The 15,557-nt window shown below is 54.3% G+C and overlaps 1 protein-coding gene across 4 annotated transcripts in view; it reads right to left on the bottom strand.

Annotated features, from left to right (window-relative positions):
• Positions 1-428: 428 nt before the first annotated feature.
• USP7 (ubiquitin specific peptidase 7) overlaps positions 429-15,557 on the bottom strand; it is a 63,314-nt gene continuing 48,185 nt past the window's right edge. For all 4 annotated transcript variants that reach the window (XM_045993598.1, XM_045993599.1, XM_045993600.1 and 1 more), the window contains 20 exons: positions 13,560-13,669; positions 11,874-12,030; positions 10,474-10,618; positions 10,103-10,233; positions 9,442-9,576; positions 8,844-8,945; positions 8,602-8,707; positions 7,747-7,839; positions 7,591-7,658; positions 7,140-7,240; positions 6,070-6,223; positions 5,143-5,210; positions 4,564-4,672; positions 4,397-4,474; positions 3,583-3,683; positions 2,522-2,621; positions 1,792-1,911; positions 1,556-1,627; positions 1,327-1,417; positions 429-1,048 (listed from right to left, as the gene is read on the bottom strand). In XM_045993598.1, coding sequence (XP_045849554.1) covers positions 942-1,048; positions 1,327-1,417; positions 1,556-1,627; positions 1,792-1,911; positions 2,522-2,621; positions 3,583-3,683; positions 4,397-4,474; positions 4,564-4,672; positions 5,143-5,210; positions 6,070-6,223; positions 7,140-7,240; positions 7,591-7,658; positions 7,747-7,839; positions 8,602-8,707; positions 8,844-8,945; positions 9,442-9,576; positions 10,103-10,233; positions 10,474-10,618; positions 11,874-12,030; positions 13,560-13,669 — 2,148 coding nt within the window. In that variant the 3' untranslated portion in view covers positions 429-941. The remainder of the gene's footprint in view (positions 1,049-1,326; positions 1,418-1,555; positions 1,628-1,791; positions 1,912-2,521; positions 2,622-3,582; positions 3,684-4,396; positions 4,475-4,563; positions 4,673-5,142; positions 5,211-6,069; positions 6,224-7,139; positions 7,241-7,590; positions 7,659-7,746; positions 7,840-8,601; positions 8,708-8,843; positions 8,946-9,441; positions 9,577-10,102; positions 10,234-10,473; positions 10,619-11,873; positions 12,031-13,559; positions 13,670-15,557) is intronic.

Here is a 15,557-nt window from a genome sequence, read left to right as displayed (position 1 = left end):
CCAACAAAGTCACCTCCTCCCAGTGGCGAATTGTACATGTTCATTCATTAAATATACAATTTCATTTCTTTTTTTCTTTTAACTTTTTTACAAAGTCGACAGCTTCCTGACCACTAGTGAGCATGCCCTCTTTGCTAAAAGGCCCTCCTTGTCTCGTTCCGTTTCGAGGAACTTCTACTGACGCCCGCTTCACTGCCCGCAGGGACGGTGAGCTCGCCAGGCCTGCCGAGGGGCAGCAGAGCTCACCTCCATCTGACCGGTGTTTCCAAGTGAACAGAAAGACCCGGGACCGCCCGCCAGGCCCGCATCCGTGTCCGGCGCCTCCACGGTGTGCGCGGCTGCGGAATGGTGGCGGCTGGCGGCTGAGACACGCTTACTGAGACCCAGGCAGTGGGAGGAGGACCGAGGAAGGGGGACAGTACACGCAGTGAAGGAAAGAGCACTATTTATTAGGTTGTGAGTTTCTCTGTTTTGCCTTTACAGATGCACAGAAGGTCATGGCAAGTAGAACGGGGGGAAATACGGCAGACGAGCCCCCACGCGAGCCCAGCGGCGGGGCCGGTGACGGCCACCCCAGGAAGGCAGCCGGGCGGCCTCCGCCCACTGGGAACACACCAGAGGCCTCTCGCCAGAGCCTCGCCGCCCTCACTCCTTCCCCCCACCCCCGTTATGCTGGCGGTCGCCTTGCACTGTGGTTACCGTAAAATAACTCTCATTGGCATCCAAGCTTTATAAAAACACCTTCATTTTGCTCAAAAAGGGCAGTCAATAGATACAGAGAAGCCAAACTGAACAGCCTCAACAAAATAAAATTAACATCAGCAGCAAACCCTCTTGCTGAAGACTTCGGACAGAGTGCACGTGGACCAAAGTTCTAGGCTGTTAAAAAGGGGCACACACCCACGCACGGCCCCTCGCCTTGCACACACTGGGTAAGGAAGTCAGTTATGGATTTTAATGGCCTTTTCCAGGTAAGTGTAGCGACTCCTCTTTGGGGCTTTGTTGAAGTGGTCGAGCCCTAGCCAAGGCCGAGGGTGAGACATGTTACCTGGTGGAGAGAGAGACACGGCTGAGACCAGACGGACAGCGAGCCCAGGAGCGGCAGGGCCAGCGGCCAGCCCGCGGGGCGGCTCCCGGGGAAGCTGGGACTTGGAGCCAAGCCCCACCCACCCTCACGGACCGTGCCAGTGGCTTCCCGGCGCGCCCTGCCAGCGAGCCACCGACAAAGTGACCGTGGCCGCACACTGCTGCTCCCTGCGTCACGGGCACAGACGCCACCGGAACCCGGGTGGGCCGCCCGTGCTCGGCCTGCAGAAGGGCGCTTACCAGGCTGAGGCTCAAAGTCTTTCAAGTTCACTTCGTACTCATCCTCGTTTATGTACTGGTGTCGGCCCATCATCACAATGGCAAATTTAAACTGAAAGACAGAAGGGCCCTTCTCTGTGAACTCCGGGCACAAGCCAACGCTCACCTCTGGCCCAAGTCTCAGCTGCTTCCTGAGAAAAGATTTCGGGGTGCGGCCCGTACATCCCTCCCAAGTGCCCAAGGCGCGTACCTTCTCGAACTCCTTTTCCTGGATGTCTAGCAGACTCTGAATCCGCTTCATGACTTCTCTGAAGTGCTCGCCCTATGAACGGTAAAGGACATGTGTGCGCACACTCACCTGCGTGCGGCCCACGTGGACGCCAGCGGAGCTCGGCATCAGCCCAGCGGGCAGGGGCCCCGGCTCGGCAGCACGAAGCCCACAGCACCGGGGCCGGTGGGTCTGCGACCTCGTAGCCCGGCCCTCACCTGGTGTATCCTCAGCAGAAACGGAACCCCGAACGTCCCGAACACCTCCTTGTGGAAGTGCGCCACGGTGACGAGCATCTCGTTTTCCGTGTCTATGTCCACCTGGTCCAGAGGGATTTCCTGCGGACCCAGAGGAGACACGCAGCTGAGCGACGCGGTCCATGCACACCAAGGCCGCGCTCGCTTCTGACTCACTGCTCTGACAACGCAGCTGAGGCCTATCTTGGCCCAACACCACGTCCGGGTCTTGTTAGGATGAGACCTCAGAGGTGGAAGGCATCTGCATTTTTCTTTTTTAAAGATTTTATTTATTTGACAGATCGAAATCACAAGTAGGCAGAAAAGGGGAAGCGGGTTCCCTGCTGAGCAGAGAGCCCAACGTGGGGCTCCATCCCAGGACCCTGGGATCATGACCTGAGCCGAAGGCAGAGGCTTAACCCACTGAGCCACCCAGGCGCCCGGCATCTGCATTTTTTAAGGAAACTCTGGTTTGGGGAGACCGAATGACGTCACTGGAAATCCCAGCCACTCCTCCATCAACACAGAGTCCCAGCTTCTGGCCAGACGTGCTTGTGGCCCGTATTTAGAATTCACTCCCGAGCACAAGCCGTCTGCGACCCTACATGTACGGGGCCGCTGGCAGTCAACGATGTGGTGCCAGGGGCGGGGAGGGCAGGGGAGGCGGGTGGCCGTCGCTCCCGTCAGGGCGCCCACAGGGAGGGCCGGTTACCTCGATTCGAAACGTTCTACTCGTCGCCGGGGATAAGCATTCTAACAGCTCGTCTTCTTGGTGCACGCCAATAATCTTGTAGCTTACAATCTCTAGCAGCCTGGACAGAACAAGGGGGGAGTGAACTACATCAATTTGTGTGAGAAAAAGGACGGATGAGTAGCTTCCTAAGAAGAAATTCTTTATCAAATAGCAATCGAAAGCTGCTTTTTTCCCCTCCTCAAAGCGCTGAAAGGTGCAAAGCGGGCATTGCCAGGAAAGCACAGGCACAACCCCGGTCGGTGGCCCCATGCGGGCAGAGGGCCGGAACTGAAACCGAGCGTCCAAGAACTGCGTGCCCTGTGCCCACAATGGTTCCCAACTGGCAGGACTTGTGGTGTTTTGCTCCCGCACTCGTTAGAGAATAAAGACCTCATTCTTTTATTAGTATCACGGAGCAAATGTTCCGGGAACCCAACAGCCCCAAGGCCTGTTTTGTCCTGGGAGCAGACGGCAGGGCACCGGGACGAGCGAGCCCGACTGACACTCACGCTGCCCGCCGAGTCTGGGCTTCTGTCTCCAGGCAGAGAATCAGCTTCACGGGTCAGAAGCGCCTGGTTTTCTCAAACGCAACCGAGAGCAGCTCTGCCCAGTTTCGGCTGATATTCACTTCAATCCTCTCTCCACTATGTTGACTTTTTTTTTTTTAAGATTTTATTTTTTTATCTGACACAGAGAGAGCACAAGAAGGCAGGGCTGCAGGCGGACAGAGAGGGAGAAGCAGGAAGCCTGACATGGGGCTTGCTCCCAGCACCCGAGCTGAAGGCAGACGCTTTACTGACTGGGCCACCCTAACACCCCAGGCGTTGACTTTTCTACCCAAATCTCATCTTTACTACATCTTAGTAACGATCAGGAGACAGGGAAGGAAGGAAGGAAATATGGCTCAACTAGGAAATCTTTGTACACTGCCGCAGAAGCCAGGCCGGTTTGCCCCTGCGCGCTGGTCCAGTAACACGGCCGTAGGGCCCGGGGCCAGCACCAGCCCCCCCGGGACGCCTCCAACTTCAGGAAATACTTGCCTAAGTTTCCCTGACGCCTTCTCCCCGAGCTCAACAGCCTTTTTACATTCTTCCAGCAGGTCCCGGACACACCCATGCTTATCGGGATATAGTGTTATTTCCTAGGAAAGGACAAGATGAAAGGAAACGTAAGGGGGGTCTCTGCTCACACACACCCACGTTGCTGGAAGAGGGGAAACACTGCGCGAGATGTTCAGTTGTCCCAAGCCCCCCACCACATCAGGACACCCCGCCCTGAACGCCCCGATGCGAGCCCTCTGACCCCCGGCCCACCCCAGGGGAGTTTAAGAAATGCCACTTTGATGCCAAAAGGTTGCCCTTCACGGGACAGCTTCTCAGGAAACTCCCCGCACAGAAGGCCATCTCCCAGTCTGCTCTCTGAGCAAAGTGACGTCAGGACAGTGTCAGCTCGACGATGACCGGAGGCGGACTGGAGGACGTCAGCCTACCGGATCCACCCAGATGAGCGTGTTTATGGCACATGGCGGGCACATGGCGAGCATTTTCATTCAAAACGGGCCGAGCTTTGACGGTGAAATGCTTGGGTCCGAGCAGGGAGGGACCTCCTAGAGCCACCTCATGTGGCTGGGGCGCGCCCCGGTCAACAGCGGGTGTCGGCATCCACCCCCTCCGGCTGCTCGTGCCCAGGGGGCCGGGCAGAGGCAGAAACGGCTGGAGAAGCAGTGGTGGTGGCAAGAGGGGACAGAGGGCCACTGACACCCTTCTTTCGTTGTTTTAGTTTTCAAGGGCCAGACGGACCAACACTAAACACAACCAATGAAAATAAAAATTCGTATCATTAAAAAGCACATACCTCTTCCCTAAACTGGCTGTTTAACCAAATACACTTAAAACTTCGTCTGTTTTCAAAGTCTGTGATTTTCATCTTCAGCTGTTGAGAAAAGAGAGACTGTCAGACACGTCTCCACAAAACCCAAGCCTTGTCCTGACAACGCACGGTCACGTGACTCAGACTCATACCTGCTGATAGTAAAGCTTCTTAGGTTGTCTAGGCTTGAAGAACTGTAGGAGATCTCTTAAAGTCCCTTCATAATTATGTCTAAGAGGGTTACCTGGGCCGTCCCTATAACTGCACAAGAAAGAAGCATAAAAACAAATGACTTGTTTACTTAAAATACCCGTGAGAATAAAAGCAAACCACTGCCCTTATGCCCAGAGCTAAAGTGTGGGTCTGGCACAAGGCTTCCCTCCACACTCCTGTTTCCAGAGCCCTCAGGCCCCCGGGGGCCCCACCTGCGCTCTCGGCAATGGGGACACGGTGCGGGCGAGCCTAGCTGGGGTGGACCTGGCTGGGTGCGCGGGAGACGCGAGGGTCATGTATCTAAAGTCAGTCGGGCTCTGGGTGAGGTCGCCCATGCCTCGGACGTCAGGAAGCAGAACGGTCAGGATGTGTGAGGTGACCACTCTCTATCGGAAACTAAGCAGGGACATGTCAGGTGCCGCGGCCCCCCACTCGTGGGATTGGTTCCACGATGTCCAGATCAACTCTGGAGAGCAGGCGGTACAGACCCCGATGTGAGGCCATGGGGCCCGTCTTACCCTTGAGACTTGAAAAACTGGAGCAACATGGGGTCAGTGTTGAGCCTCTGGGCCACTGTCTTTGCAACCTGGGAGGAGGGAAGGGACGCAAAGTCAGGAAAAAAGGCTCGTGTTGGGGAGTGAATGGAAATTTGCTTATAAGCTTTACCATTAACTATTTACCTAATGTTCTTAATAAAAAATTGTAATATCAACAGCTTGAATTTTCAGGGCCTAAAAATCCACCACCTGCTGAGAATAAACCACTCCCTGGTGTATCCTCAGCAGCACATCGGTGAAATGAGCTGTTAAAAAAATATTTTTTAGGGGCGCCTGGGTGGCTCAGTGGGTTAAAGCCTCTGCCTTCAGCTCAGGTCATAATCCCAGGGTCCTGGGATCGAGCCCCCCATCAGGCTCTCTGCTCGGCAGGGAGCCTGTTTCCTCCTCTCTCTCTGCCTTCCTCTCTGCCTACTTGCGATCTCTGTCAAATAAATAAATCAAATATTAAAAAAAAAATACATATTTTTTAAAGGAAAAAAAAAATCCCTTTAGCCTGAAACCACAACCCTGAGATTAAGACCTGAGCTGAGATCAAGAAACAGACACTTAACCGACTGAGCCACCCGGGCGCCCCAACGGTCTCTCACTTTTAATGGTGAGGTCTACAGGTTTACTCGCCAACGGCAAGCCATAACAGAGACAAAAAGCTGCTCTAGAAACCGCCATCTCCGAAACTGTATCATGCCAGGGTGGATGGGATGGGAGTCGGGGCACAGCGCTAGCACCAATCCCGTCAAGAACAATCCCGTCGAGAACCACTCAGACCACGGGGCCATCGCCCTTCCTCCAGAACCGAGCCCGCCAGCTCCCTCAGCAGCCCTTCCTTTTTAAAAAGGACTCGATCTCTCTGATGTGGAATCTGAAGGGAAAAGAGCCTTTATCAAATACCTGAAAATAATTCATTCGGTTTGATAATGTAACCACGAATCCAGGATCATTAGGGATTGTTTTATCACAGAAAATGACATCGACACGGTGGTAGAGGTCTCGGAAATATTCCTTTGCGGTGGGTAATTCACTGTTATCATTTTCAGGGTCATCCCTGGGGGGAGAAAGAAACAGAATGCAGACTGAATCAAAATCCAGGCCAGGCATAATGGTTTTTTTTTAAAAAAGAAATAAAAAGGCACCACCTCTCAAACCACAGTGACACAGACAGGTATGGACAGAAGTTCCGACTAACCCTGTGGCTGCTAGGAGTCTGTCCCAGCTGCTCTGTCAGCCGGGACAGTAAGGAACGGCCACCACACTCACAGCGCGTGCTTTAAGGCTCCCACGTGCCCGTGCAAACCCACCTGCTGCTCCTGATCTCGACACGAACACAGAACTGTGTCCTCCCATTTTATACGCAGGGAGGGACCCGGCAGGACGTGCCTCACGGCAGAGGCTACTCTGACCCCGAGCTGGCAGGCAACCACTTTCCAGCTAAGGCAGCAGGGCCGAGTAGTCGCAAAGCCTAAAATAGTTACTACCAGGCCCTCCAAACCTATGTCCGCCAAGCCCTGTGCTCACGGGATCCCCATGACCCGTGTCTGACACTGCCACAGCCAGATGGCTTCTCCAAAAGCCCGGGCGGGGCTGTCTGCAGACAAAGCATCTAAGACCGCAGACCTGCTGGTGGGACAGGCCTGGGGACTTCAACGAGGCCCCTCTGCAGGTGCGTGCCGGGGACCCTCGCGCTGAGGGGCAGGAAAACCACCTGCTGCTGGACGGGCTGCTGCCCCGCTCGGAGCTGCCGTGCTCGTCCCTGATTCTTAGGAAACCGTTCGTTCTACGGGGTAAAGGTTCACTGCCCACGATCCCCAAACCGAGAGAGAGGCCAACTTCTGTCCACATTCTCAGCTACTTCAAACAAAATCTGCCTTACTCAGGGTCTTGACGCAGTTTTGTTTCCTACTTCTGGGGCTTATGGGAAAACTATTAGTACAAAGTGGTTCAGTCCCTCGAAAAGTACTTACTTCTGGAAGACTATAATGTCACCGTCCATTAGTTCATCAAGGGCTTTATCAAGAGACACGTCGTAATCCTGAATTCTCTCTGTTAAATTCGGTTTAACTTCCTACAGTGAAAGAGAGGGAAGGTTCCCAATGAGCGTCTGCCCGTGTTCCACACGGCCTGATGCCGCAGGTGCTGGAGAATTCCGTTCTCTCTGCCCTACATTTCTCGTAAGTGAAAATGCTAACGGGAACGTTACCATATGCAGAGACATAATGATCCCTGAGCCCGAGTATGGGAAAAAAAATATCCAGACTTCTACAACTGTGACCCTCAATTCGACACCAGCCGGGGCCCCCACCGCTTAGCTGCCGACTGCACAAAACGGTGAAGCCAGGGCAGCAAAACAAACGAGAAGAGCCCTCCCCAAACCACCAACGATACAGTGTTTACGGAACAACAAGTCGTCCAAACCTCATAGAGGATAAGGCTAGTATCTTGGATAAATCCCGCTCTGTCACACATAACCGGGAGCAAGTCACCTGCATACGAGGAAAACAAGAATCCAAAGCTGTAATGAACCAAGACTGGAGCAAAACCAACCGCGAGGGTGAGGGCAGGAGGACTTACGTATTTTACAGGATATTGGTGTGTAGATGTGCCCACAGTAGTTCAAGCTCCGTGTTTTGGGGTCATACATTTTCAAAAACAGCATGACATCATCTACGAGATTAATAAACAGGTTTTGTTAGGATCTTACCACATGGGACAATGTTGCAAAAACATGAACAGGAGGCAGCCAAAATGACAGCCTTTGGCACCCGAAAGCCACCGCGTCTGCCGAGGTTCATCAAAGGCTGAATGATCCTAGAGTACAGTGTCATTCCACACATCGGGCCCCCGAAAAACACTAACCCAAGGCAGTGAGGATGGGACTGAGGGCCGTAACCTTATCAGGCATCTTATGTTCAAGGCCAGGTACCAGCAAGCTGAGTGTTGCCATGAGAAAACGCTAACGGTGTGTGTCCTTGCCGCAGGAACAAGTGACCGTTTCAGAGCAAGCATCAGCAGGCTCTGACCCACGTGTTACGTCAAACAAAGCCGTGCCAGAAGACAGCCGACTGTTCACCAATGCCTTCTCTGCGGCCACAGACGGAGGGCAGAGGCCGCAATGGCCCGCGAGCGTGAAAGGCTGACTACCCAGCCCTCGGCAGGGCGCGGCTGCAGTCCTGCTCTATGGCAGCCTGTAAGGCACGCGGCAGGCCACGGGGCCGAGGCCACCACAGGACACGAGGACTCAGCACAGCCACAGGCTGCTTGCCCAGCAGCCGGTCGGGCCCACTCGGCTTCGCCAGGAAGCCTGAGCACGGGCAGGGGTCCAGGGCGAATCTGGTACTGGACTTCAGGGCAAAGGAAGACCAGCGAACCTCATGCGTGTCTAGACGCCGGTGAGGGACCCAGTGCTGCTGCTCCAGGGACACTTACGATCTTTGTCAAACTTGGGTAACGTGGCCCCGCTGGCAGCCAGCTCCGGATCAACGGTCTCCAGGAATATCGTCCATGGATTTTCATTATCGCTCAGTTCAATCATCTATTTCCAAAAGAGATGCTGGTGTTAGACTACTTCAGGGGCCAATGAGAGTGAAGACCACGGCCACCCACGAGTCAGCGGGCCAGAGGCAGATAAGCCACGGCGGCGCCCGGCGCCTCCCGCACATGGCCCTCACCGTCTTGTTGCCGTCTGCCTCGTTATCCAACATTGCGGGCCGTTTGGTTCCGTTGCTCCTCGCCTGCATGGGCCATAATCGAATTTGATCTTGTGGAAATCCCTGAAAAAAATTAAAGCTAAATTAATTAAAACAAAATCAGCTCGTACTTTAATTCCTTATGCATGCCAGGATTCCAGAATTAGAAGAAATAAAACGACAGAGCTCTCCTTGCTGACGTGGACAACAGAGACCACCCACCACCCCGCCGCGCCCACCAGGGTCCCCAGTACCCCAGGGCTTGGATGCCTGGTCCCTGCTGGTCCAGGAGTGAGGAAAGGAGGCAGAACCTGGAGGTCAAAACAACCACCCCGGGGCGCCTGGGTGGCTCAGTGGATTAAGCCGCTGCCTTCGGCTCAGGTCATGATCTCAGGGTCCTGGGATCAAGCCCCGTGTTGGGCTCTCTGCTCCGCAGGGAGCCTGCTTCCTCCTCTCTCTCTGCCTGCCTCTCTGCCTACTTGTGATCTCTCTCTCTGTCAAATAAATAAATAAAATCTTAAAAAAAAAAAACAAAAACAAACAAAAAAAAACAACCACCCCCAGAACGGCCGGCACTCACCATGGTCTGAGAGAGGTTCTGGACAAATTCAGTCAGGGAGGAGTTTTTCAATACTTTGAACACAGTGTATTTCACTTTTTCTTCATCGTACATATCATTTCCTTGGTGGCCACAAAACTGGTCCTCTGCAACTATCTGAAAATACACAGAAAACGTGCAAAAGAGTTTCCAACCATGAGACCACCCCGAGCAAAACAAAGTTTCAACAGTAACTTGCTAAAAAGAGCTAATCTCGTTGTTTCTAGCACCCTTCTTCAGGAGACCCAAGGAGAGAAGAATCGAGATGACGAAGGACGAAATCGGGCGCTGAGGCAGAAAGTAGGAACACCTGCGCCCCCACACACACTCACGCCCCCTCCCTGCGGGGCCAGCTGGAAGCCCACTGCCTGGCGGCCTCCGGTCACTGCCCAGGCCCGGCCTGGCGCGTGTCTCTTCCCAGGCAACCAACCTGCGGAAAGCGGCAACCGAACCATGAACCCAAACCTTCTGAAGTTCACCTCCCTGTCCGGGTCTCCTTCCTTCCCTGTCACCAGTTACGTTTCGCCGCGGCCTGGAGCACCACCTCCCACCGTCAGCCAGCCCTCCTGTGCCGCCCCTGGGGGCCCGGCCCCCGCGCACGACACCCCCACGCGGACAGCGCGCAGCTGGGTCTGGGGCCGACCTGCACTTGCATGTAGAGGTGGGCTTCCTGCCGCTCCTTCCGCTTCTGCGCCTCGATCCTTTTCTCCTCCTGCAGTCGCTCTACCAGCTGCTGAGGGATGTCGTGGTCGGTGACGGCTTGTAAAACCTCACCTGCACGACAAAGTATGGTCACTCACCTCCTCGGAAGGCCCCAATGGCATGTCCTCGTCCACACAGACATCTTCTTCGAATCCAAGTCCTCGGGACCGAGAGTCCACGGGAAAACCCACACGCCCATCCCGGCTGGCCTGGAGGCCGCGCGAGCCGAGGGCCCCGGCCCGGCGGAGGACAGCACCCCGGGAACGGGGACTCGGGCCCATAGAGCCGAGGCGAGCACGGGGCGCTACTCACTGAGCTTGGACTCCCTGATGTACACCAACATGTAGGCGTTGGTGCAGTGCCGCACGGAGAGGTCGTCGTCGTGGCCCCCGTAGTTGTGCTCGATGGCCTCCTCCTTCGTACACCTGGATACCACGTCATCGTCGAATTTACACCACTGGCAGGGAGAGCAAGGAGACACGCAGAGATAAAGCACACAGGGGAAGAGGCGGGGTCTTCCTAAAACAAGGGACCCAAGGATGTGCCGAAGCAGGGGGGCCTCCACCGAGCTGCCCGGCACCCCGGCCGACCCCGGCCCGCACTTGGGGGACCGGGAAGGCGCCTGTGTTGGCTGTTCTGTCTCACAGGCCAACAGCCCACATCAACTGGCAGTGAGTCGACCACACAACTCTTTACAGATCTGAGATAATCATCCAGGCCACAACCTCCCTCTGCTAGTAAAGCTGAATTTTATGGTGTAGTTATGAAATTAAAAGGGGGCATTTGATCCTATCATGACGTATTATTATCTCAGCAAGTGAGGGCCTGACTTAAAGAAAAGTCAGCAGGGGTGCCTGGGTGGCTCAGTGGGTTAAAGCCTCTGCCTTCAGCTTGGGTCATGATCCCAGGGTCCTGGGATCGAGCCCCGCATGGGGCTCTCTGCTCAGCGGGGAGCCTGCTTCCCTTCCTCTCTCTCTGCCTGCTTGTGATCTCTGTCTGTCAAATAAATAAATAAATAATCTTTAAAAAAAAAAAAAAGAAAAAGAAAAGTGAGCAGAGTTGTACGTTATACTGATCTTCCCATCTCATTGTGGACCGAGTCACTTTCAACAGTACTAAACCTCGCAGTGAAAGGCTCACTGTGGTCTGGTGCCCTGTGGGTCCCTCCACCAACTCTCAGGTCAAGCAAGGCGAGCTTGGCCTCTGCTCGGTTCCTCACTGTCCCTAGGGTCCTGGACACGGACTCCGAGGGTCCCCTGGGGAAGACTACGAGAGCAGACCCGAGGGTCCCCTGGGGAAGACTACGAGAGCAGACCCAGGCAAACCAGGGGAAGACGATGCATCACAAAGTGTGGACCACCAGGCACCCAGAGGGACTGCCATCAACAGGGGCCCCCGCCCAGGCCCGGGGCCGCGGGGAGGACTCTGCTGGCATCCGTAAGTGCCAAATACATGCCTCACTGGACATACGAAGGGATAAAGGGCCAAGCTCGACACGAATGACGAGAGGCACACGACGTGTCATCACTGATTTACTATTCACCTCTGCAGTGGCAGCGTTAATGCACGAGGGCACACAGATGCCCCAGAGCCCTGGGTGGAATCCTTCGCTGTCCAGGCCACCCGACAGGCACGGACAAAGGCACAGCTCAAGGTCAGGGTGAATGCCCTGCACACCACCACATCCGACACCGCCCCTGCCCAGCACTTACTTTGCCGTCCCCTTTGGGGTTCAGATAAACCACATAATGTCCACCATGATTATCTCCACTGTGAACCAGGACTGCATGAAGGATATAATTTGCAGGGTCCTTAGGATCTGTTTTTTGCAAAAATTCATCGAGTGGTAACTGTTCTGGGAATTCAAACCTATCAAAAAACATTTTTAAAGAAATCCAGGTTTCATTCACACGTGAAATAGTTTACCTTTAGGCTTTTATTTACTGCTAGGCGGTCTAATTTACTGGCTAATCTTTATCTGGAAAGGGAAGCACCAGTGGGACTCGGGAGGTCCCATAAACTACTTCTGAGGCAGCTCCCATTCATCGGAACACGTCAATTACTCAGACATCACAACAAACTTGAAGCTAGGTAGGAGGGAAATGCCTCTAAACGCACTGAGATGCCGGACAGAATTTTAAGTTGAAGATATTACACGATGTCCAGTCTTGTGATCAACATACAGCATGACTTCTCTAGGATGCGGATGATTCCAATGTTACTAACGAGTAATTCTGACTGCCCAGCTCGTAGACCACAGAGCACAGACTGTGAGTTTGAGAAACATGGGACATCAGATCTGAACAGGTAAAGACATGGAAGAAAGGATCCCCTGTGCCCTGTGATTTCTAGTTCACATACTGAACTTGACTTGTCTTTCAATGACTGGGGTCCATAAACATTTTAACAACACGGTCAAAGTTAATCAGGAGTGCCCTGGGAGGCGAGGCGGGTTGGCGAGGACTCGGAGGAGATCGAGCACACGGAGCCTGAAGGGGCGGCCACCCCAGCCCAGCTCCGCCCTCAGCAATCCTGGCTGCTCTGCCAAATGTTCAGAATTCCTAAAGGATGCCAGAAATCTGGGCTTTTATACGAAATCTCATGATTTCTTCTTTTCATGCTGGCAACTAATGCCAATAAAAACAAACAAAAGCAAGGTGAGGGCCCAAAGAAACACACCGGCAGGCTGGCTGTAGTCTGCAGGCTGCCAGTCTGTGAGGTCTGGTGGAGACGGCTTCTTAGAGACTCCACAGTGATGGGCAAAAATGAAAGAGCAAAGAGCCAGCTGGTGGCAAATAACTTGACTGGGTCTGTTCTCTCTCCAGTTTGATGAGTGACTAACCAACCTCTACCCTGTGCCCAAACGAACCAGGACAAAACTTCCGTATTGTAAACCAGATAAAGTATTTACTATCATTCTTTTTACCTGGCATTGTAAGAATGGGGAAAACACCCACAATAAGGCACACACATACATCTACATCATCTTCCTGAAAATTCCAGCACATTCTAGAATACCAACTGAGCAGTTACAAAATGTTGGGAGAATCCTATTTAAACAAATACAGCAATAGCAAATTCCACTCCCAAGGTAAAAGTGACATTCTGCTCAATGCAGAAAGGCGGAGCAGAAAGTCCCTCCCCTCAGGGACCTCATCTGCCACAGTGCGGAGGGAGCTGGGGATCCCTAAGAGCGAGTTACGGGAACAGCAGCCCCTGAAATCCCTTAAGGGAAATATTCCCTTCAAAACCATTGTTCTTGGGACACTGAGGCAGGAGAGAGACCTAAATACATCAGAGGTGGACTGAAAATATTAAAAGACCAAATGAAACACTGAGACTGACCCCCGAAGTCAGGCGATGACTCAGTCTTAACTTTGCACCCCACTATAGATTACCTATCATTGATCTTGATATTTTGGTCCGTCTGAGGGTCATACATAAATCTCATCAGCTGTAGATGTAACACTGGTGGCAAAGTTAGGAATTTCACACCTTTCTCTGCTTCCTGAACATCGAAAAAGAAATGCAAGTTTAGTTCAGCCCTACTTAGTCCTTGAAGCAAGGACAGCAACAGCGGTCAGCGAGATTCGGTGGGAGAGGAAGGGCTTCAGGTGTCCAGCTACGGTGCGTTTAAAATGCCGTTTAAGAAACTGGCTCACGGTGGCTCAGCTGGTTAAGCGTTGACTCTTGGTTTCACTCGGGTCAGGATCGCAGGGTCGTGAGATCGAGGGCCGTGTTGGGCTCCCCGCTCAGGGTACTCTGCTCGAGACTTTCTCCCTCCCTCTCCCCCAGCTCGCACATTCTCCACATCCCTCAGATAAGTAAATAAACTCTTACACACTCACACACACACACACACACACAGAAGAACCCAGCTCAGACAGAGACCTGGTGGTTGTCAGAGGACAGGAGACAGGAAGTGGGAAGGGGCACCAGAGGTGAGGGGGGTCAAGAGATCCAAACTTGTGGTTACAGCACAGGTCCCAGATACGGGCGCGCCAGGGTCACAGCACGTGACCACCGCATCGCGGCGCGGCCCTCCCGAAGCAAACCGACGCTGCACGTCAACGATGCCTCAACCGAACACTGAAGTCCACTATCGCGCTTAGATCTTTCTCAGGTTTGCTGAAGCAGCTTGCGTGTGAGCGACTTACTCCGGATTATATTCGGATGCCAACAACGGGGTAGCCGCTAAGTAAATGAGGGCTTCATCACTAGCTGCCGTGTTACCCGGTCATTAAATCCCGCGGGAAGCAGGGAACACACAGAAAACCGCGCACCGGAGAAGCAGAAGCTGGTGCGGCGGCGGCGCGAGAGCAGCCGCGCTTCCGGACCCCCCGCTGGAGCGAGTGCGGCCGCTCCCGGGTCCCGGGCCCGACGACGCTGGTCAGCGGCTTCCTGCCCCTCGCCTCTGCGCACGGTCACTCCCGAGCACATGATGCAGAGTACGCGCTCGGCACTTACAGTCCAACCCACTGCTGGAGACGGTCCTCACTCGGCAGCACAGACCCTCACACCAGCAACGCACCCCGCTTCTCAACAAGGCCTCCTCTGGGGCCCGACTCCACATCCCACAGCCCGGGCCCCACCTCAACCGACACGTGTTTCCTCACGAAAGTAAGCCTCTGCCCGACCCTACTACTACCAGAGCACCGGGCTCTCATCGCAGGCCAGTTTCCCAGGCACACCTTCCTTCCAGGCCCGCGTACCTCCCGCCGGAGCTGGGCCTGTGACAAGCCACAGGCAAGGCGCTCTGACGTCTCCTGAACGTGCTCAAGAGGACAAAGCACCTCCGCACAGAACAACGAAAACCCGAGGAACCTGCCACACAAAGGCACCGCACGGTTTCCATGCAGCTTAAGAGAACAACAGAAGAACCGTCTCTACCACAGTCCACCGAGGTCATGATTCTCAAGTACTGCTTACCCGGACCCCAAACTACCCGGTGTGACAGGACAACTCTTGTGAGCTGCTGAAGTGTTTCCTGAACACATCTCAGCCACGTGTTTGCCAACGCAGCACCCTGACCTGTGACGCCCTGCAAAGCGGGGACACCGTTCCAAGTCAGCCAGCTCGGGACACGAGGGACGGTGTGGGGAATCACGAACTGCTGAGCCACGTGTCAGCTGCATCCGTGAGGACGCTGCTGACCCACTCACATCGCCTGACGGCAGCTGGGACAGGCCACAGTCTGTGTCTCTCCACCCGAGCACGGACTGACCGGTCCCTTGGGCACAAAATTCGCTGCTCTGCCGGCAGCTGACAGTGCCCGTGGGCCATTGTGGGAACCAAGCAGGGACATCACGTATTCACAGAACAAGCGAAAGAAAAGGCACTCCTCGTTCTACAGGTCCCGATCCTTGAGAAAACAAACTCCATCACACACACACACG

The sequence above is a fragment of the Meles meles genome, chromosome 21 (genome assembly GCF_922984935.1).
Source record: "Meles meles chromosome 21, mMelMel3.1 paternal haplotype, whole genome shotgun sequence".
Classification (NCBI taxonomy): domain Eukaryota; kingdom Metazoa; phylum Chordata; class Mammalia; order Carnivora; family Mustelidae; genus Meles; species Meles meles.
The sequence above is the reverse complement of the archived record's forward strand: the minus strand, read 5'-3'. Positions and strand labels throughout refer to the sequence as shown.